This window comes from Pogona vitticeps, chromosome 3 (assembly GCF_051106095.1).
Source record: "Pogona vitticeps strain Pit_001003342236 chromosome 3, PviZW2.1, whole genome shotgun sequence".
Classification (NCBI taxonomy): Eukaryota; Metazoa; Chordata; class Lepidosauria; order Squamata; family Agamidae; genus Pogona; species Pogona vitticeps.
In genome coordinates this window covers 131,903,507-131,927,784 of record NC_135785.1, presented here as the reverse complement: position 1 = coordinate 131,927,784, position 24,278 = coordinate 131,903,507, and the positions used below count along the sequence as shown (strand labels likewise).

General features: G+C 41.4%; 1 protein-coding gene across 7 annotated transcripts in view; it reads right to left on the bottom strand.

The window, feature by feature from the left end:
- Positions 1-24,278, bottom strand: part of TDRD3 (tudor domain containing 3) — a 267,090-nt gene that overhangs the window by 77,520 nt on the left and 165,292 nt on the right. For all 7 annotated transcript variants that reach the window (XR_013543718.1, XR_013543717.1, XR_013543713.1 and 4 more), the window contains 2 exons: positions 23,130-23,950; positions 22,228-22,353 (listed from right to left, as the gene is read on the bottom strand). Coding sequence is in view for 2 of the 7 variants with exons in the window: in XM_020792506.3 (XP_020648165.2) it covers positions 22,228-22,353; positions 23,130-23,950 (947 nt within the window). In the remaining 5 variants the exon portion in view is untranslated. The remainder of the gene's footprint in view (positions 1-22,227; positions 22,354-23,129; positions 23,951-24,278) is intronic.

The window sequence follows — 24,278 nt, the reverse complement described above, 5'->3', positions numbered from 1 at the left end:
CCACATTATGGCACTCCAGTACTATTTTTCTGCAGTATCTGATCCAGATTCTAGTTTCATACAATTACAGTCAAAATAAAACATTTATCTTCACTAAGAATTAATTTGTGACTATTAGTATTATGGCTTTTCAAATGCCTTTCCATAGGGCAGAAGCTAATTATTTAACTATTTAGTTCTGCTAATTGTTAAATTTAATTTTTATTTATTCATTTATTTTTAATGATTCATTGCTTATAGCGCAATTTTGTATACTGATAATATTTTACTGTACATGATCTTCACGAGATGGGTAATGAAATCCTGGATTGTAATTCACATTGCCTACTCCACTCTGGAGAGTTTCGCACTCTCCAGTTTACACACACATACACTGGTTACCTGTCTGGAATGAGAGGAGGAACACAAAAGCATATATCCTGATGCCCATGTAGACAAAATGATTTAGTTTTATCTGGAACTATCAGTTATAAAGGAAATCAACCCTGAGTGCTCACTGGAAGGACAGATCCTGAAGCTGAGGCTCCAGTACTTTGGCCATCTAATGAGAAGAAAAGACTCCCTGGAAAAGACCCTGATGTTGGGAAAATGTGATGGCAAGAGGAGAAGGGGACGACCGAGGATGAGATGGCTGGACAGTGTCTGCGAAGCAACCAACATGAACCTGACACAACTCCGGGAGGCAGTAGAAGACAGGAGGGCCTGGCGTGCTCTGGTCCATGGGGTCACGAAGAGTCGGACACGACTAAACGACTAAACACACACACACAGAGGGGAGGCCATGTCTTTCCTAATTTTCTCTTAGATAGTAATTTTGTTGTTTTATTTTTCTAGCTGGAGTTTGTCAAATTTCTAACTGGTTAGTTGTGGAAATGTTTCTGATTGCTTTGCTTTTGCATAAACTGAATTCTTTCAAATCTTTATTTTTCTAATAAAACAAATATACCAAAGATCTTTTGTTTGATCTCTTGAACAGACACAACCTGCTACCATTACTTAATTTGATTACGTATTTTGATTTCTATTAGGCCATGGAACTATAATAATAATAATAATAATAATAATAATATAATTTATTGTCATTGTAAGTATATACACAGTATATCATACAACGAAATTCACAGACATCCAGAGACCAGACACATGCACACACATAACATTCCCCAAACACTCCCCACCCACTAGAAATCCCCCACTAAAAATACAAACATCTACACCTCAGTCCAAGTAACACAGTCCAACTAATTATTCACTACTGGTGGTCTTTAAGCTCATTATTAATTGCAATTATAGCTCTAGGATAAAAACTATTTAGAAAACGTGTGGTCCGAGTCTTAATTGTTCTATATCTTCTGCCAGACGGTAACAGTTCAAAAAAGTTATAAGCAGGATGGGAAGAGTCTCTCAGGATGCTGTGTGACTTCCTCAGACAGCGGGATGTGAAGATGTCATCCAGGGTTGGTAGCTGGAGCCCGATGATATTCTGGGCAATTTTAATGGTTCTCTGTAGAGCTTTTTTGTCCGCTACAGAGCTACTCCCAAACCATGCCAGAATGCCATAAGTTAGGACACTCTCAATGGTGCTACGGTAGTAGGACAGAAGCAAATGCTGTGATAAATTTAACTTCCCGAGCATTCTCAGGAAATACAGCCTCTTCTGTGCCTTCTTTATTAGCATGTTGGCATTTATAGTCCATGAGAGGTCCTCTGAGATGTAAGTGCCCAGAAATTTAAAACTACCAACTCTCTCCACTTCCTCACCGTTTATGTACAGTGGTAAATGTACATTTCTCTTCCTCCTAAAATCAATTATGAGTTCTTTAGTTTTTTTGATGTTAAGTGTGAGATGATTTTCTTTACACCATAGTATCAATCTTTGTACTTCCTTTCTATAAGCAGACTCATTGTTCTTATTTATGAGTCCCACCACTGTTGTATCATCCGCAAATTTAATAATTGCATTGGTGTTATATAGTGGGGTGCAATCATGTGTGTACAGGGAATAGAGGAAAGGACTTAGCACGCAGCCCTGGGGAGCTCCTGTACTTAGTACCAGGGTAGAAGAATGGTGGGATCCCATCCTTACTGACTGTGGCCTATCTGTCAGAAAATCCTTTATCCACATGCAGATCTCCTGAGGTAATCCCAGGTTGATCATTTTTAAAAACAACCTATTTGGTAGAATGGTGTTAAAAGCAGAGCTATAATCCACAAACAACAGCCTCGCATAAGTTCCCTGTTGTTCTAAGTGGCTCAATACAGTATGGAGTACGATGGACACAGCATCATCAGTAGATCTATTTCTCCTGTATGCAAATTGCCATGGATCCAAAGAAGGTGGAAGACTAGCCTTAATGTAATCCAGCACCAATCTCTCAAAACATTTCATAATAACAGATGTTAAAGCTACTGGTCTATAATCATTGGGAGATACCACAGCTGACTGCTTCGGGACTGGCACTATAATAGATGTCTTCAGGCAAGTGGGGACAGAACACTGCAACAAGGATAGATTGAAAATATCCGTAAAAACTCCAGCTAATTCTGCAGCACAGCCCCTAACAACTCGTCCCATGATTCCATCTGGTCCAGCTGCCTTTCGAATATTAATATTCTGGAAAGCGCGTCTCACATCTGAAATCTGCAGTACTAGTGGTTGTCTGTCGATGGTAGATTCTAGTGATGTATTATGGACAGTAGGTGCTGGAATAATGGTTGTTCCTGTTTCCACCTCAAAACGGCTGAAAAATTGATTTAACTGCTCAGCCAAAAAATCACTGCTGCTACACAGACTGTTTTTGTTACTCTGACCAGTGATTTGTCGTAGGCCGTGCCACACTCTGCGAGTGTCAGAACTTTCAAGGTGTTGTTCAATTTCTGGCTGTACATAGCTTTGGCATCCCTAATGCCCCTTTTCAGTTTAGCTCTGGCCTCTCTATACTGTAGTTCATCACCAGAATGAAAAGCAGTATTTCTGGCTTTTAATAAAAGGCGCACTTCTCTATTTAGCCAAGGCTTGTTGTTAGAAAACACTCGTACTTGTCTTGTAGTAGCAATAACATCGCTGCAGCTTTTGATATAAAACAGTACTGTCGAGGCATAAGTATCAACATTGTCCTCCTCAAACAGTGTCCAATCAGTGCTCCTAAAGCAATCTTGAAGTTGCTCAGTTGCATCCACTGGCCACACTTGTATTTCTCTAATTGATGGTCTGATTCTTTTAACAAGGGGTCTGTACGATGGAATCAAAAAAAGAGATATATGATCTGACTGTCCCAAGCTAGGCAATGGCTTCGTCTTATATCCATGCATGATGTTACAATATACCTGATCCAAGGTATTTTCCCCTCTAGTGGGACAGTCCACATACTGATAAAAGTTAGGGAGGACGGTCTTTAAATTGGCTTGATTGAAATCACCTGCTACCACCAGCACTCCATCTGGGTAGGCCTGCTGCTGTTTGCTGATAGCAGTTAACAATGCTATCTTGAACTATGCTACCTTGAGTCCAATATTTTCTTGAGTACTGGGAGATCTTAATGTCTCTGAGACTCATGATTATATTTTGGTTCTCAATGATCTTTAAATGGGGATAGACTTGGTGAAAGAGTGTAGTGGGGTGGCCTGAGGTGGAACAGGGACTCATTTCATCTCACTTAGGAGCGCACTAACTCTGGAACCATCTCTATTCCATTGTTACGCGGATTCGTTGTTTAGCAGTGTCATCGTCTTGCGAGGTACCACTATACAATATATATGATCTGCAAACATAAAAATCTATAGGTATCAAAATATACATTTTTCAGGCATTCCTGAATATAAAGTGTTAAAGGACCTAGCCAAAAAAGAAAACACACATTATAGACATGGTCAGGGGAACATTTGACCCTTCAAATGTTGCTAAACTGCAACTTCACTCATTCCTCATCAATAGCTATGCTGCCTAGGGCTAATGAGAGCTGCAGTCAAACATTATCCACCACTGTGATAGAACAGCAAATGAGTTATGGCTAGCTCCTCTTTCTCAGAACCGACATAAGTAATAACTGCCAGCATCAAATTATTTCCCTTTGTATCATTAAGTACACTATAGTTACAAGTAGCACTATAGTAGTAATAATAACACAAGTACTTGCTAAAATAGATTACTAACAAGGATGTGCAACCCTTGGATAGTACCATAGAGCCACATTATGGCACTCCAGTACTATTTTTCTGCAGTATCTGATCCAGATTCTAGTTTCATACAATTACAGTCAAAATAAAACATTTATCTTCACTAAGAATTAATTTGTGACTATTAGTATTATGGCTTTTCAAATGCCTTTCCATAGGGCAGAAGCTAATTATTTAACTATTTAGTTCTGCTAATTGTTAAATTTAATTTTTATTTATTCATTTATTTTTAATGATTCATTGCTTATAGCGCAATTTTGTATACTGATAATATTTTACTGTACATGATCTTCACGAGATGGGTAATGAAATCCTGGATTGTAATTCACATTGCCTACTCCACTCTGGAGAGTTTCGCACTCTCCAGTTTACACACACATACACTGGTTACCTGTCTGGAATGAGAGGAGGAACACAAAAGCATATATCCTGATGCCCATGTAGACAAAATGATTTAGTTTTATCTGGAACATTGTCAGGTTTCTGACATTACAAATACACTACAAAAATGTAAAACTAGAGCATAATAGTAAGAGAGATGTGGACAGAGCAGAAGACCAGGACTCAGAAGACCAAGGTTCAAATCTGTTTGACAAAGAAAACATTGGGGGGTGATTATAAAATTTCACTTTAAATAACTCTCATACTTTGAAAACTTTATTAGGATTTATCATATGTTGCAAACAGCCTGACAGAACATTACACCATAACACAGATAATGATAATGTGGATTAAATGACAGCAATTTTTATTATCTAGAATTGTCTAAAATAACTAGATTTGAATGGTGTTGAGCAATTGGATGCTTTTCCTCTCTGGGCACACTCAACTTCTGGAAGGCAGTGAAGAGACCCAACTGATCCCACCAGTGTCCTGCATGAAATTTGTGTGCATTCTCAAAAATGTTCCAGAGTCCTGTGCAATACAGAGGACTTCCTTGGCAAGCATGTCAGTGTCTGAAGTGTTCTGTGATTTCAAAGATTTTACATCTTTGGCTGATGGTACATACAGTGGTGCCTCGCATAACGTTTGCTTCGTTTAACGTTTTTTTCGCTTAACGTTTATTTTTTCAGAGTCAGGTTGTGCTTCGTATAACGTTTTTCCCTATGGGCGATTTTCACATAGCGATTTTGGGACCATGTTTCGCTTAACGTTTTTGGTTTTAGGTCCCCTGCTTCACTTAACGATGTTCATTTTTTCAATTACAAAAGTGTCTTAACATGTTGAAAAATGGTTTTAAATGCTTGGAATCGTTAGTGCACCTTCTAAAATGTGTGCATACTTAATTTGGTGTTGATCTGACTTTTCGTTAATTTTTTGTGAATTTTTTTCTCCCCCATAGGAAACAATGGAGCTGTCAGATTTTGACAGCTGTCAAAAGTTGGGGGGGGGGGAAATTCACCATAAATTAACGAAAAGTCAGATCAAAGCCAAATTAACTTTTGCATCCGTTTTAGAGGGTGCAGAATCTAATCCAAGCATTTAAAACCATTTTTGACCCTTTTATGACACACTTAAATTTGCAAAAATTGACTTTGCAAAGCCATTGAAATGTATTGAGTCGGCTTCAATACATTCCAATGGAGGAAACATTGTATCGTTTAACAATGTTTCCTATGGGTTTTTTCGCTTAAGGATGGCAATCCGTGCCTATTGGAACGGATTAACCGGTTTCCAATGCATTCCTATGGGAAATGGTGTTTCGCATAAAGTTTTTTTCGCATAAGGTTTTTTTTTTGGAACCAATTAAAAACGTTATGCGAGGCACCACTGTATTGTTAAAATGATGCTCACTGCTAAAGCACCTTCTCTTGATAGCACTTCAATACTTCTGAGACACTAGTAGGGTTGTAGAAAGATAAACAGTAATTATGAACAGCTATAGTAGAACAAGCTACTGGATAGCTCAGGAAGAAAAGCCAGCCTGTGTGGCCATGGGAAAGCTGCACATTCTTAAGGCACTCCCAGAAGAAGGAATGGGAAATGGGGGAACTCTTAAAAGGATTGCTGTAAGTCAGAATTGACTTGATGACACATGATTATTTGATATTAAAAGAAGATGGCAAAATCTTAGCTCTACAGATAAAGCCAAACGCTACAAATTATTATGAACAACACAAATGTATGAGGGAAGAAATGTAGTATTGAAGGTGAAATTGTATTCTGACACTTAAAGGAGTCATTTGTTACAAATGTATTCCTGAAATCTGAGGAAAACATATACCACTTTAAAGTTTAAATTATCTTGTTTATTTTACATTTCTACAATACAGTCTTAATATAGCATGAAATTTTTGAACAGTGCAAATTTTTGATTTTGATTTTAAATTCTGCAAAAAAGGTTTATTCTTGTGATACCATTTAATTTGGGGGCTAATTTGTGGCAAACATACATATTTATTCTATCCTCTATGCTACATTTAGCACAATAGCATATTACATATATCAGGGTACATATCTACAGCTGAATGCAGCATTAAAACAATCCTTGAACAATGGAAAGCGCAAGCTTCTTTGTTGTCAACATATTCAACTAAAAGATTTGCATATTTCTGAGTTCATTAAAATTCTCACACTTAATGCTTTATGAAATACACAGAATTCATACAGCCCTTTCATTTACTTTCTATATAATCAAAATACTGTAGTAATATTATGTTCCTAAATTTTTATCAGATGCTTTGGCATTAGTAATGGATACTATTTTGATTGACATTACATGAGCAATAAAGGGGAAGAACTGTGAGTTAGAACCATACCAGGTTACCCAGCACAGTCATAATACTTAGGGGGGAGGTGTCCTTATGTTAACAAGATAGATATTCCTAAATTCTAAATTATTCAAGCAAACAACAAGAGTATCACTTGCAAAGGAGAATTCTAAATGCAGTATCAAAATTCAGCAAAAGAGAATACTTCAAATAGATAGGTTACTTACCTGTAATCATGGTTCTTCAAGTGGACCTCTGTGAATTCACACAATAGGATTTTGACAGCGCCTGCATGGGTTCTCTTGGAATCTTCTAGAGCTTTTGAATAAAAGTAACAAAGTTTAGAGTTGCCTCATCGCGCATGCTCCACCCGCCTCAGCCTTCAGTTCCATTTATCCGCCACAAATCCTGAGCTCAATCCAGACATAACCAGTCTAGATAAAATCAGTGACGGACAGTTGGGAGGCTGGGGGGATGTGTGAATTCACAGAGGTCCACTTGAAGAACCATGGTTACAGGTAAGTAATCTGTTTTCATTGTGGCCTCTGTGAATGCACACAATAGGGTGACTAGCAAGCTCACTTACTGGAAGGAGGGCCGCCGTCACTGTAGAATGGATGTCAGCACCGCTCTCCCAAAGTTGCTCTCTTTCTTAGCCCTAAGGTCCAGCCTGTAATGTATTACAAAGGCTGACACATGGGACCAGGTAGCTGCTCTACAGATGTCTGGCACATCGACACCACGCAGCAGGGCGGTAGATGTTGCAACAGCTCTGGTGGAGTGTGCTTTGAGACCTTCAGGAGAAGCTTTGCCTTGCAGTTCATAGGCAAGGGAGATAGTTGAGACAAGCCATCTGGAGAAAGTAGAAGAGGAAGCTGGAGAGCCTTTGTGTTGTCCATGAAAGCATAAGAACTATCTGAGTTGAATAAAAATCTTTAGTACATGACACATAATATGCCAAGGCTCTTTTCACAACCAACGAGTAGAACATGCGTTCGACATCTGATGTGGGATCTGGAAACAAGGTAGGCAATATAAGGGGTTGGTTGAGGTGGAAATCAGAGACAACTTTAGGTAGGAAGGATATGTCCGGGTGAAGGGTGTCAGCGATCAGCTCCCCAAGAGGATGCTTGACCGGTCGGACAGAGAGTAATCAGGAGATTGTACACCCTAAAATGTGCTGAGAGAGTCCCATAGCTTAGCTAGGCGTGTCAATCCTCCCTTTTACAAGTCTGCCCTAATATGAATACCCTTGTACCTTTGGATCTTTTTGACAGAAAACCATGTGGGCTTTGTAGTCATTAGACATACTATGCACCACAGGCAGGACTCATTAAGTAGGCAAGGCCGAGGCATGTACCATCAGATGACCTAAGACAAGTTTACTGTTCAGGAAACCAATTGATTTTTATAATCATTATTTTATTAAAGAAAAAGTAAGTTCCTTAAAGTAAAAGTCAAGTTATACAAAAGCAAGCAAATAAACATTATGCTGATTAATCACAAAACTGTAGTGAAGTAAAGAAAACATGAAAATATATAAGTGTCCATTAAAATAATTTAATTAAACATTAAAATAATTCCAAAAGTCAAGAAAAAGAATAAAAACAGTTCCAATAAGGTAATCCATCAGGAAAAACAAAATAATCCAAACAGGCAAGAAAAAGTCCAGAGTCCTTCATTATCCTGTAAATGAAAAATCCTGTACAAAAGGAAAAAATCCTGTAAAAGAAAATATCCCATTCTGGTAATCCATAAATGTCCTAAGGGTAATCCATAAGAGTTCTCAGTATAGTCCTTGAGGGTGTCACGAATGTTCCATGAGTGTGTGTGTAAGAAATCCATGCATGTCTATGTGATAGTCCATGCGTGTCATAAGAGTAGGCCGTGAAAGACATTAGAGTGAGTCACGAGTGACATTGTCCATAGGTAAAAGTTTCTTTTTCAAGAGTAACTGGCAAATCCTTATCTGCTCCTTCCCACGATGTCATCCAATCACAGTCCATTGTTAGGCAAACAGTCCTGCTGTACCACCTGACCTTCCTTCTCACGGGTAACAGATGTTATTTGGGTTTCTGTGGTTTTGCCCCGAGTCACAACAAAACCCATCTATCTTATCTCAAAGCTTCTTTCTCCTGCTCGCACAAAAGTATTTTCCCAGCTCTCACTAGCAAACACCCTGTCAGCATAGCAAAGATCCTTTATACAGAGAAACAAGATGGAACCTCTCTTGCACATTTCTTAATTACAAAACCCATGTTCAATACAAGATTTTAATCACATATTCCATCTCATCACATTGACCTTACCTTTGAAAAATTGTAGATAAGGAGGATCAGATTGCAGGTTGGCCAACTCGCTTGCTCTTCTAGCCGATGTGATGGCAACTAAGAAAAAAGTCTTGAATGAAAGCAGACGTACGTCACAAGTGGCCATAGGCTCAAATGATTGGCACGTAAATGCATGAAGGACAATTTGGAGGGACCATTGAGGTATCAAAGGTTTGGTAGGTGGTCTCAAATGGGAAAGGCCTTTCAATAATGATTTCAATGTAGAATGAGAGAAGAATCTTGCGGAATCCGAATCACAAGGTTGGAATGACACAATTGCGGAGATACAAACCTTAAGGGCGGATAGCACCAAACCAGAGTCAAATAAGTAATGAAGGTATTGGAGTAAGGTGGCAAGTGACACAGGACAAGCTTGTAAGTGATTCAGTTGGGTATATTTGAGAAAATTCCTCCACTTGTACTTATATGGGAGATTAGTTGACGGTTTCCTTGCCTTGTCTAAGACTTCTTTGACTAATGGGTTATCATCAAGCCGTTAGGTGAAGTGATCTGAGGTCTGGATGCAAAATCTGCCCTGAGCTCTGAGTTAAGAGATGAGGGATTTTCGGTAACCTCATCATGTCCACTGCCATCATTTGTAGAGCTGAGAACCATGGCTGACGAGGCCAGCACAGTGCAATGAAAATTGCACCGGATTTCAGCTGTCGAGCCCTGATTAGTGTCCTCTGGATAAGTGGCATTGGTGGGAAAAGGCAGAGGAGATCTTGTTCCCATGGGATCATGAAGGCATTCCCTAGGGAGTCTATGCCTCTTCCCACATGGGAGGCATACTTTTTGCATTTCTTATTGGCCTGGTAGGCGAACATGTCTACAATGGGAGTGCCCTATTTGTGCATAGTAGATGGAAGACATCTGTGTTTAACTCTCATTTGTGAATCTGTGCTGCAAGATGGCTCAATCTGTCTGCAAGCTGGTTGTCTGTAGTCAAGACATGAAGCGCAACTGGGAATATGTGATGTTGATGACACCATTCCCACAGGTGTATTTCAAGAAAGAGCAGTGACATGGAGCACGTCCCTCCCTGCTTGTTGATGTAGTACATGATCATGGTGTTGTCTGTTATCACCTGTACACCACAACCCTGTACCAGAGGAAGGAACGCCTTGAACGCTTTCATGACGGCAAGCATCTCCAGGTGACTGATATGCAAGTGTTTTTCTTGACTGGACCACAATGGATGAATCTGGTGGGGTCCACAGTGTGCTCCCCATCCTGTGGGGCTCGCGTCTTTGGTTACTTGAACTCTCAATTGCAGTGGTTGAAAGGGGCAACCGACCAGGAGATTTGTTAAGCATGTCCACCATTGTAGTTGATTCGCCAGTTCTGCTGTAATGAGCAGTTGTTTTTGTGGGGCATCGTGAATGGAGTTGAAAAGAGTTAGAAACCACGCCTGGAGAGATCACATTTTCAGGCGGGCGGGCGCCACTGCTGATGTCGTAGAGGCCATTAAGCCCAGCAGATGTTGTGCATGTCTTGCAGATACTGAGCGGCATGGACGAAATTTCCAAACAGCCTTTTTGATTTTGGTCACACGGTCTGGGGGTAGAAAAATTCTTGCTTGAGAGAATTTATTCTGCCTCCTATGTAGTCTACCACCTGTGATGGTAGAAGGTGGGATTTCTTGTGGCTGACTGATAGTCCTAGGTGATTCAGCATGTGGAGGATGAATCTGGTCTCTTGAAGAGCCCCTCGCTTGGATGGAGACACCACCAACCAGTCGTCGATGTAAGGGAATATCTATTCCGTAGAGATGAAGGTAGGCTGCCACTGGTGCCATGCACTTCATGAACATTCTTGGAGCTGCTGAGAGCCCGAACGGAAGGGCACAGAAATGGTATATCGTGTTTTGAAAAATGAACCTGAGGTATTTTCTGTTATGTGAGTGAATGGTGACATGAAAGTAAGCATCTTTGAGGTCTATTACTACGAACCAGAATGGACTCTAGCGTAACCATCCGGAAGCATCGAGGATGAAGGTACGTGTTTAGTTCTCTTAGGTCTAGAATAGGCCTTATGCCTGCATCCTTGTATGGCACAGTGAAGTAATCTGTTTGCTACGTCCCGCACTGGCACTTCTTGAATAGCATGTTTTTGTAGAAGGGTGAGAATCTCTTCTTCTAGAACAGGATTGAAGGATTTAAGTTTGACCTGTCGTAGAGGAGGTAATTCTGTAAATTCCAGACGGCAGCTGAATTGAATAATGCTTAAGACCCAAGTGTCTTTTGTAATATCCAGTTGTGAAGGTATGGTGCCAGTCAAGTGGTGTAGTCATGGTCTTGTAGTTAGTTCCGAGTCAAAGATACTGTTTAGATTTCTTTGAAGATTGCTTGTATGATTGACGATGTTGTGGGGCAGACTGTGTTCGAAATGTAGAAGCAGAGGATGAGGCTTGTGAAGACCTGGTCTGGCTCTGGTTTTTGAATGGGCAGTATGATTGAGAGGCCGGTTGTTGGTATTGTTGTGGGTATTGCTTACGCCACTGATATTTGTTTTAGACTGCTGTTGTATAGTATATGACTTTGCTGTCTATTTTATTTTATGTAGGTTTTCAAGGTTATCATCGGTCTTCTCGTTAAACAGTCCTTCAATACGGGTTTTAACATCATCTATGAGCCCTGAAGATCTAAGCCATGCATGTCTTCTCAGTGTAACAGCTGACATAACTGTTTTTGCAGAAGCATCCGCTGAATGCCATGCAGCTAAACATTGATGCTTTGATGCAGTTAGGGCTTCAGCATAGATATTCAAGAAGCATTGTCTGGTGTCATCAGGGGATGCCTGAAGTGCAGGGAGTATTCTTGCCCAAAGTTGTCTTTGATAAGCTCCCATTGCTGTTTGATAATTCACAACACAGAGCAAAAAGGTTGTGAGGGGATAGATTTTTCTTCCTAATATGTCCAATTTACGGCCTTCTCTGTTAGTGGGCATGACATGTGATTTCATAGATGATCTAGAGGAACTGGATTCAACAATTAAGGAATTTGGAATTGGATGTTTTATCAAGAAAGCTGTATCTTTGCCATGTATACGATACAGATTTTCTGTCCTGTGGGATACAGGAGCAGAGGTGGATGGTTGGTTCCAGCACTCTTTGATAAGGTCCATCAGTGCTGAGATGAACCCCAAGCTGAGTGGGGGGGGGGGTTCTCTCATGATTGATATCTCCAACGATAAGATCTTCTGATGGAGGGTGTGGTTCAATGGTCAGCATCTTTAGAGTCTTTGCCATTCTCAAGATCATTCGGACGTATGAAGAAACATCTTCCGAGGGGGAAGATGGGTGAGGGTCTCCAGCATTTAACTCCAATGGGTCTTCCTTCTACAGGTGTTCCTCCAGATGCTTCGGATGGGGCCTCATGTCCTTGACATGAGTCATCAGAGGAGACAGGCTCCTCCTCATCAGTATCAGAAAGCAGGTGTGCATTTCCCTTGCGTTTTCTACAGTCTGATTCAGGGTTTTGAGGCATCGACGTTGAGTGGGTCTTAGCCTGTGTGGTCTTCGACGTCGAGTGTGAAGCCTTTGTGGATGTTTCTTTGCTCTTTCCTGAGTGTATAGAGCTTTGGGTGGTATTGACGTTGACATGTTTTCGGTGTCGACGTTGAGGAAGAGATGAAGAGGACAAGGAAGAAGAGGCATACACATATTTAACTTTCTTCTTCCTTCTATAGTCGTCCTCACTCAACATGGAGTCAGAGTCAGAGTCGGCCCGTCGATGTCGACTGTGATTTTCTATGGTGGACGTCGACATAGTCACAATCATACTTAGACTTCTGTCGATGCTGACTGAAGTAGAATGACTACCTCCAATCGAGATCTTCGAGATTGATCAGGTGAGAGATGCTTGGTCTTAGCAGCCTTCTTACGAGGTAGAGAAGGCTCTCTCAATGAAGAAGATACCGGCATCGAAGCACCGGAGATGCCCCCCAGTGGAAACAGGGCTTAGAGGGGCAACAGCTGGGCTAGTAACCACTTAGACTAGCTTGTCCAAGTGTCTTGTCCCAAAGAAATAGTTTTAAGCACTGTTCACGAGCCATGAGGGTGGCTTTAGTAAAAAAATTTTCAATGTTTGCAGAATTGGGGCTGATGAGCTTATCCCGAGCAAAACAGGCAATAGTCGTGGCCATCAGAAAATGGTAGCTTGCAGGAGCATGACTTACACCTGCTAAATGGTCCTGAGGGGGACATAAAGCAGGGAAGGAAGGAAAAAAACTCAAAGAGGAGATAGCTTGAGGATAAGAGATTTCCGGCGATAATAGGCTTAGAAAGGTGATAATTAGGGTTCCCACAGAGGCAATCAGCAAAAGTGGTGGTGATAATCAACAAGTTTGGCAGTTGAAAGCGCAGGAAAAAGGTCAATCCACAATCCAGAGAGAAGTGAAAGACAGTCCATGGTCAGGGGGCTACAGAAAAATTTCAGAATTGAAAGACAATCCAATTTCAGTAACCGATTTTTCATCAGGAGTTTTTTAAAAAGAGAGCTCTAACCGAGAGGTTCCAAGCATGACGGCAGTGAAATGGAATTGAAGGCTGAGGTGGGTGGAGCATGCGCGATGGGGCAACTCTAAACTTTGTTACTTTTATTCAAAAGCTCTAGAAGATTCCGAGAGAACCAGCACAGGCACCGAGAAAACCCTATTGTGTGCATTCACAGAGGCCACGATGAAGAACAAAGTTTTTCTGCTGGTTATGTTATGGAGAGTACATGGTGGATTCCAAGGGCAATCAGAGCATAATTCATGTATATTATTAAAGTCCAAAAACTCCTGCAGATATACAGTATGTTAGTTAAAGGAGCTGCATATAGTCAGTTTAACAATATGTATCATGCATATCTGCATTATGCATAATTGAGTAGGAACAGCCATGCTGTTTGAAATACAATATACGATTACTAGTCTTGAAATCACTGTGGGAGAGCATGCTAGTTTCTCATCCAAGACTGAATGTCTGTCTCTAAAAAGACAGACATGGGATAATCATCAAGGGACTTAGTGAATCTCTGCTTTTCCCTTTCCTGCCCTTGTACTTCCATCTTGTGCTTGAAATGATTGCTATTGCACCAGTCCTGCCTGCCAGATTTTTTCATGTTCCCATAGACAAAACATGCCTATGGTATCACAATGAAGCATGGTGGCCAGAACTGGTATGCATGCTGCCACTACAAACAGAAAGGACACAACAAGTGATGCACCACATTATGTAGCAAGCTCACCAAACTCACAATATGACGAAAATTAACCTTCCAAACCATAAAAAAACAACGCACTAGTATACTGACATGAATGACAGAAATAGCACTGACTAGATCTAGTAGCCCCTTATTGCCTATACTCAAAATCAGACATGTTTATTCATATTTATTCCTCAGTTAGATGTCTGAAATACTAATCAGACTGTGGGCCAGAGGTACATTAGATTCGTAGCCCATAACATGTTATGACAACTGTCATCAATGCTAGTGACTAGAGCCTTGGTGTCTTGTGCACCTGCAACAGTGTGTCCTGGAACCTTCCCCAATTTCCCAAACTGAAGCCCTGGGTATTTCATTATGGGATTCTCAATCTACTCAAGATCCTGAAGGCTGAGAAAGTTAGGTTACTTACCTGTAACTTTGGTTCTTCTAGTGGTACTCTGTGAATTCACACAAATGGGTTAATCCTGCACCTGCGCAGGAAATCCAGAAGATTCTAGAGCTTTAGAAAAAGAGAGTCAATTAGCTCCCCCCATGGGATATATAAGCCCCGCCTCCTCCATCTTCCTTTCAGTTCCCTAAAACTGCCGTTACCTTATAAATTAGATAAGCATGGCATCACAGAACGGTACCGTGATGAATAGAGGGGAGGAAGGGAGGGATGTGTGAATTCACAGAGTACCACTAGAAGAACCAAAGTTACAGGTAAGTAACCTAACTTTCTTCGTAGTGGTCTCTGTGAATGCACACAAATGGGTGAATAGCAAGCTGTACTCACCGGAAGGAGGGCCGTCACAGTATCAAGGATGACAGTATTGCCCGTCCAAACGCTGCATCATTTTTGGCTCTGACATCCAGTCAGTAATGTCTGACGAACGTCAGAGGGGTACCCAGGTGGCTACTTTGCAAATGTTCTGCAGCTGGACGTCTCTAAATAGGGCCGTCGAGGTGGAAACCGCCCTGGTAGAATAGGCCTTCAATCCCTCTGGAACAGGCTTCTGAGCAAGTTGGTAAGCCAGCTGTATGAGCTGAACGATCCACCTTGATATAGTTTGAGAGGAAGCGGGGGCACCTTTGTGTGGCCCATGGTAGCACAGGAACAGACAGGGAGAACGTCTTGTATGCTTGGTATGATGCAGGTAGAAGGCAAGGGCTCTTCTGACATTGAGGGAATGTAGTTTACGCTCCAGCAGTGTAGTTGGAGAAGGGAACAACGTTGGAAGCACGGTCGGCTGAGTAACATGAAAGTCTGAGACTACCTTGGGTAGAAAGGAGATGTTCATGTACAGGTTAAACTTATCGGGATGCATTTGCAGATAAGGGGGGGTCTGATCTTAAAGCGGCGAGCTCGCTTGCTCTTCTGGCCAAAGTGATAGCGACTAAAAAGGCAGTTTTTAATGAGAGCAGCTTCTCAGAACATGTGGCCATTGGTTCGAAGGGTGATTTGGTGACGGCTTCTAGTACCAATGGAAGGGACCATTGTGGCACGATGTTTTGAGAAGGAGGTCGTATGTTTTGGAGACCTTTTAAGAATCTTTTAAGTGTAGAGTCGGAAAAAAGTGTAACAGTTTGATTGAGCGGGTTGATGAGCAACGATCGCTAAAATGTAAACTTTGAGTGTTGAATGAGCAAGTCCCATGTTGAAGAGATGCAACAAGAAGGTAAGTACCGTGTGTAGAGATGCTGATACTGTGGGCATGCCTTTACTTTGGGCAAACTTGGTAAAGGCTTTCCATTTACCCTTATATAGATGAGAAGTAGAGGGCTTTTGTGCCTGATCGAGTATCTCGCGGAATCCTCCACGCCGTCAGGTGAAGAGACTTGGACATCGGGATGGAGAAGGGCCCCGTTGTTCTGTGATAGGAGGGACGGTATCTGAGGTAGGTGGTATACCTCCTCCGCTATGTGAGCAAACCAGTTGCCTCGGCCACCACGGGGCGATGAGGATTGCATCTGTTCGATATTGTATGATTCTGGTTACCGTCCTGAGAATTAGTGGTATTGGAGGAAACAGGTACTTTAGTTCTCCCGACCACAGTATGAGGAAAGCGTCTCCTAGGGAGGAAGCTTCCATGCCCACCCTGGAGCAGTACCAGGCGCACTTGGTGTTGAGATGGGATGCGAAGAGGTCCAGTGTAGGTTGTCCCCAACGTTTGCAAAGGTCGAGGAAAACCTTCTGATCTAGGGCCCATTCATGCATCCTGGTGGGGAGCCTGCTCAGGCGGTCCGCCAAGGAATTGTCCTAGGATGCAATGTGGATCGCTTGCGGGAAGATGTCGTGAGAATGGCACCATTTCCAGAATCGGATGGTCAATTTGAGGAGAAGTCTGGATTGGGTTCCACCTTGCCTGTTGATCTAATGCATCACAGTAGTAATTGTCTGTGACTAACTGTACTGCGTGACCCTGGATGCGTGGTAGGAAGGATTGGAAGGCCTTCATGACGGCTAACAGTTCCAGCTGGTTGATGTGTAAGGCCCTTTGAGTTCAAGTCCAGAGGCCGTGAACTCGGGGTTTTTGGCAGTGTTCGCCCCAACCTGAAGGACTGGCATCGGTGATGACTTGTACAGACAGGTAAGGAGAGTGGAATGGTTTTCCCTGGGACAGATTGCTGGGTCTTGACCACCAGGCGAGATGCCGGGCCACATGAGGAGGAATTTTTAGCCTCTTGGATTGTAGGTCTGTCACAGGGTCGAATTGAGCAATGAACCAGGACTGCAGGGGGCTGAGTTTGAGTCTTGCATATGGTACCACCGAAGTGGTGAACGCCATTAGTCCTAGGATGTGCTGAACATCGCGTGCTATGAGTGTTGTGAGTGGTTTGAGCTTGCTCACAGCTGTCCTGATCTTTTGAATTCGCTGTGGTGGCAGAGATGCCCTCATGCAAAGAGTCCAAGGTTGCTCCTATGTAGGAGACTAACCGGGAGGGTGTTAGCTTGGATTTTTTTCAGGTTGATTTTTAGGCCCGATTTGTCCAGAATGGATAGGGAGAAGTCTGTGGCAGAGAGGGCTTCGTGGTAGGATCGGGCTACCAGATGCCAGTCGTCGATGTAAGGAAAAATCTTGATTCCTTGAGTTCGTAGGTATGCGACAACTGGTGCCATGCATTTTGTGAATGTCCTGGGGGCCGTGGATAGCCCAAACGGTAGTGCAGTGAATTGGAAGGTATTGTGATGGAACCGGAACCGGAGAAATTTTTGATGAGACGGGTAGATGGAGATATGGAAGTAGGTATCTTGCAAATCGATGGTGATGAACCAGTTTCCCTGAGACAAGAGGGGAAGAATGGAATCAAGGTTGAGCACACGGAATTTTTTGTAATATATGTACTGGTTGAGGTCTCTGAGGTCCATGATGGGTCTTATACCCCCGTCTTTCTTAGGGACTGTGGGAGAAGAAACCATTGCTATTGTCAGAAGGTGAAATCCGAATTATAGCCCCCTTGGATAGCAAGGATGAAATTTCTATATGCAGTGGCATGGAGAAAGGATTAGGTTTAATCGTATTTGGTGAGGGAGTGTGTGAAAATTCTATTCTGTATCCATGTTGAATAATACTTAGGACCCACTTGTCACTAGTGATGTTTTTTTCCATTCTTGCAGGAATGGAGATAATCTTGCGGAAAATGAAGAGTTATGTAAATTGCTTACCCCTATGCTGGGTCTTACAAAAGGACTGCTTGGGGCTGTGGAAGTGTTGCTGCTTGAATAGCGGAGTAGCAGACTGCTGAGTTTGGTAAGTATGGTCCTGTTGCTGCTTATTGTACCGTGAAGGCTACTGAGCAGATGATTGGTATTGTGGTTTTCTGTAAGCTTGCTTCTGGTACCTATACAGCTGGTATGGTACGTAGGATCTCGCTGTCTTTCTCATTTTAGTTTCGTCGGTTTTAGAGTTGAACAGCCCAGCAGCATTGAAGGGAAGTTCCTTGATTTGGGTTTTGGTATCATCAAGGATGTTGGCTGTTCTAAGCCAGGCCTGGCGTCTAACAGCAATGGCAGTTAGTATGGATTTGGAAGCGATGTCAGCTGTGTGTTTTGCAGCAAATCGCTGTTGTCTGGTAAGGGTGTTAGCCTCTTCATATATGTTAAGGGCTTCTGTCTTTGAGGGATCAGGTAACGATTGTAGCATTGGAACTATCTTGTCCCACAAGTGTTTCTGATAGGCGCCCATGGCGGCTTGGTAGTTAGCAATCTTGATCAGCATTGCGGTAAATGAATAGAGTTTTTTGCCAAAGATGTCTGATTTCCTTCCCTCTTTATCAATAGGTGTAGCCGAAGATCGGGTACGAGATTTGTATTGGGTAGCTTCAACCACAATGGAATTGGGTGAACGATGCTTGGCAAGAAAGTCGGAGTCCGAACCCTGAGTCTTAAAGTGGTGCTCAATTTTACATGGCACCTGAACCAATGTAGGACGTTTGTCCCAAGAAGATTTCACAAGTTCAAAGAGAGCAGGAATGAGGCTGAGGCTAGGAGGGGAAGTTTTGTCCTGCTCCATATCGTGGAAGACAAGGTCCCGTTCTTGTTGGGGGATCTGTGCATCAAGTTGGAGAGTTTTTGCCATGCACATAATAGGTTGTGTGTAGGATGAGAAATCCTCTGATGAGGGTTGAGATGATGAACCTTGGGCAGCAGTATCAGGGACGGCAGAGTCACTGGATGCCATAGAGGGGTTAGATGACTGTGAGGTGAGCGAAGGAGAATGCCTTGGTACCATGTCTTCTGGTACCATATCCGCATCCGATTGGGTGGACGGGGAGAAGGGTACGGTATCATGGGCATCAGGATCGGAGTACAGTGTTGTAGTTCAGACCGAAGAGTGCCTGCCACTGTACTTAGCACACTTGGGAAGTGCTGTAGGTACCGTAGGAAACTGGCTCTCATGAGATGGTGCTAGAGTCGTGGAAAAGTCCTGTTGGGTATGTGGCTGACACGGGATAGGAGCCACAGTATGGTGCCACGGTACTTGTGCTTGAAGCTCTGACTGATAGGCATAGCCTTGGTATGGATACGGTTGGAACGGAGCGTAGAAAGAGGGACCAAACTGTGGTGGTCCCTACGGACTGTACCCATCACCTCTATCCCGAGGCTGGTACGGAGCGGTGTGCTTGTGCTTTGCGGTACGCTTCCTAGGAGTTTCATGATCAGACTCCTGTTCAGACGGAGACTCGGTATCAGCTCGCCCTGAGTATCGAGGGCTTGGATGGGCAACACCCCGGCTGGTGTCTGTCTCAGCCTCAAATCGGCCAGAGTTTGGCGACATGCACATATTGTCCTGAGCCGTCTGAGCTAAAGGAATGTGCTCATCAGCATCAGAAAGTCCAATTGCTTCCCTTGAAGACTCCTCAAGCAATATCGAAGGAGCGGGAGGAGGCACAACAGGCAACTTGGCCGGTTTCTTCACTCTCTTTGGCTTATCAGTGGTCTTCTTTTTTGCAGGAACGGCAGAACAAGAAGGCAGTTTGGCTTTTGGCGGTTTGGAAACGTCCTTAGCCTTAACCAGCACAGAGATGATAAGCAACGGTTGGTCTGCTGGAGAATTCTGTTTAGAGGCCTCAGCACGAGGAGGGGACAGTGCTGTGAGGGAGGCGCTTTCCATATCTGGAGACAGAGTCTTTTCATAGAGGAAAGATCGAAGTCTTTGGCACCTTAACTTGATCGCTTGCTTTGAAAAACCTTTGCAAGCAATACAAGACTGATCTTGATGTGATTCTCCAAGACAAAACAAGCATTTGTCGTGTCCGTCTGATAAGGGAATTTTTCAGGAGCAGACGGCACACTGCTTGAAGCCCCGAGGGGCCATAAACAAAAAGAAAAGGGGAGATCCTTTGATCTTGGGGGCGGGGAGAAAAAGGCGACAGAACAAAATAACTTGGCAAAAAATAATTGGTTCTGTCCCACAACTGTAAAAATAAAATTAAAGGAATAGAGAAAAAATGGCTAGCCAAGCTAGATACTTAACGGTTGATAGCTCTGCTATCGGCGGAAAAAGAGGAACTGAAAGGAAGATAGAGGAGGCAGGGTTTATATACCCTGCGGGGGGAGCTAATTGATTCTATTTTCCTAAAGCTCTAGAATCTTCCGGCGCAGGATTAAGCCATTTGTGTGCATTCACAGAGACCACACTATAAAGAAATATAATTCTCCTGTATTTTTAATCCCAACATGCTGCAGAAAGCACATGTAATAGAATCCAAAGCCTCAAACATTACAACAGGCTACATGGGAGCTTTTCTATTCAGTCCTTGCTTGTCCAGAAGTTTGACACAGAGGACACTAAGGGATGACACAGCAGAAACTGTGGCAACACCCATACATCCCAGAGTGGGCTGCAGAATCTCAGACACTACCATAGCTTTTTGTTTCATCTGCCAACCCATCAGTCAAATGACTTTTTTTAACCATATTTTATTTACACATGCCAACTGAAAACCCTAAGACAGTTTCTGCCAGCAAGATCACAAAATTAAATGATCTTTTCCCAGAACTGAAAACTGGTCACAAATATGACAGGTGAAACTAGGAGAGAATCTGAACCACAGACAGGAACAAGGAAGAGAGTTAAAGTCAAGACAGACAATGCCTCTACTTCCCTTGCTCCTAGGTTACAGGTTCTTTCCATTAAGAGAAAGGAGAAGGTTATATGAAAAGTTGAATACCGTGCATCAATGCCTCTAAATGTCAAGAGCATATCTGATAAAAATAGAACTTGAGGAATTGTCAGTAGGATAAATATATGAAGCTATTGTTCTCATACCTACTACTTGAACTGCTGTATAAGCACCCAGAAAAAGATTTTTAAAAATTTCTACTAGAAATGGACTTCTAAAATTTCTACTTTAAAAATGATGTTTTAAATAATTTCTACTCATGCAAAGAGAGTTCAACATTTAAAAAGCCTATTTGAGTGTTCATTCTTCTATATATTCTTAACAATGGTAGTGGCATTGCAGCCAATTATACAGATATGTTCCTTAAAATAAAGTTTAAAAACTCAGTGGGAAGTAGCTAAACTGCATTTGAGTAAGTTTGCTTTGTATGGGGATTCTCATCTTACCTCCTACAACTCCCTTGTGACAGGGCTAAAAACAGTCTCGGATGTATTATGAGAAACAGCAAGGGAGTAGCAATTAATGAAACAATTAGGTGATGTCAGCTCATGTAACCTTTCTTGCATTTCTTTGGATATAACCAAGTAAGTTTAACGAAGGTTCATATGCATGTGTGTACATGCACACGTATACATACATAAAGAATTTTTACCTCATTTCATCAACATATAACTTTCCCAAAAATTCAACAAATAAGATTTTCTAAAATGGCATACTAATGGCATACTAATACAGCTCAGTCATGTAACATTTGTAAAAAAGGAGAACAATCACAACAATTGTAGAAACAGTTCTAATTTTAGCAACACAGTAATATTTTTCAAAAAAAAATGGAATTCAAGTTTTCACATCCTGAACTAAACCAAAACCATACAGAACTGTTTGTTGATAGAACTCTTAATCTGATAAGAGTACATTTAAAAACCATATCAATTTTTCTTATAGATTAGTTTGATAGGGATTCATGAATTTAGTTTCCTAAACTATTTACATATTCTTCTACATGAATGTAAGATCACATACTTCTTTAAGACATTGTTAGGGATTGGTATGCAATATGGGAGGTTTTAACCAGTGTTAGAATTCTTTTCTTCTTTACTTAAAAACATTCTGCATGATATGTATATGGCTCATTGTTCCTAAGAGCTATATACTTTATTCCTTTGTATGCAATTTATTATCACATACCCAGCTGTCAGCTTGAATGGGCCTGATGTTGCTTAGTAACACCTCTTCATAGTTTCCATAATCACAGAATTTAACAACTGCAGTTGTTCCAGATGAATGAAGAGCTTCAATTTCTGCCCGATAAAACTAGGAGGAAGAAGTACCATTTTAAAACAAAATCTATTTTTGGTCTATTTTTATGTTATATCACTGTTTTTATAAGTACACCACCCAGAACAGTGCTGTGAACTAATGGAATGGTATATACATAACTGAAATAAATAAAAATCATAATAAAAAGAAATCTATAAACAGAAAGGAGTAAAAAGAACCACAGGCATACCCAGTAAACTGAAAAACAGAACAACTGCAGGTACATTAGCTTCTTGATTCATTCTCATTGTACTTCACTCTCTTTTGCTCCGTAGCATATTTTGAAGGCATGGTAGGGAGAACTGCTTTGAGGGGAAACCCAGTTTTGCTGTCACTTGGATTCTACCTATTATCAACTGTGTAATTATTCAGACTTAAGGTAATTCATGTCTAAAAGTTATGCCAATAAGTTGAAAAGATCAATTAAAGTGATTAAATCTGTAGTTAAAGCGAGTGAGCTGATAGCTGTATTTGAAGACAACTTCAGACAGCAGAACATTCTTAATATGAATTCTAATACTGCCTCTAACCTGCACATTAGGATTACCAAAACTCCATTGAACTTTTTGGAAGCAGAACTAAAATTATGTTGACAAATTTCTTATATACATACATTTCAGTATCAGAGAACTATTTTTTGAAGCAGGACAGGAAAACTGCAAATATAATGTCAAATGACTCTTTTTTTCTGCCAACCAACCACTATAAAATTTTGATGGCACATCAATATAATAAGAAGTTAATTCATTTCTCTTCTATACAGAACATACCTTGTTGTCTTCCCAGTAAAGGGCAAAACATTCATCCCCCGGTTGCCAGATTTTCCCATACTCTCCTGAAATGGATCGCTCCAAAAAACTTTCTGGTTTGATGGGCCCAGATCTCTTTTTGGGACCAATATCATAGTATGTTTTGACATCAAATGATGTGACCACACTGGGTGCAGGCATTTTGATGGGTCCAACTCTCCTTCCTTTTGGAAAATGTTCCAAATCACCATTTGGTATAGAACTAAAATGATCAGTTCTTACAGAGTTTTGGTAATCTATGTTCATACCAAAATGCTGTTCATTTTTCAAGCTGCTGAAGGCTTCATTTCTTAGCATTAGTGTTCTCCTATCGTAGAAATTGTCAGGATGGTGTATCTGGTTTTCTCTACTTCCTTGTTTCTGGTTATCGTTATCAGCTGGCTCTTGACGGACAGAGTTCTCTTTCATCTCCATGAGTGAAGTAACTTTTCCTTGTTTGTTTGGAACAGGGTTGTCTCTCTTCTTGAAATAAACATCACAAGGGTGAACAGCTGTGGAGTATGCAGGATCTTTGAGAGGATAAAGTATATCACACTTATTTCTCTCTTCCACCCATTTGTCAGGGCCTAAAGAATTTTGCCTTTCAGACCCTCTGGATCTCAACAACCCACTTCCCTCTGTGGCATGCCTTGAATTTTGATTGTCTCGCTGAAAACGAGGAGGCTTCTCATTCCTTGGCTGTCTACTTTCATTTCGAGGGACATGTCTTTGATGGTTATACAGTTTTATGACATTTTGTTCATTATTTGGCACTCTGTGTCCCTGATGCTGTAGCTTTGGTTCTGAAAATAAAAACAGTATCTATTAATGTAGATTTTAATATTCAACTCAGCTTTATTTTTAAAATCAGTTTAAGACATTGGGACATTAATAAGGAAAAGAAGCAATCCATATTGTGCAGAAATAATGTATCAGAATTAAATTCACACTGTGGCTTTGAACATGTATTTATTTTAAAGACATCTATCCTGCTACTTATTGTTAACAAGAAACATTTCAAATGCAACAATTAGCACTATTTAAAAAAACAATTTAACAATTACAAAAATAATAGAATTATAGAACTCACTGAAATGAAATATTCTACTATAAAAACTATACTACTAATAG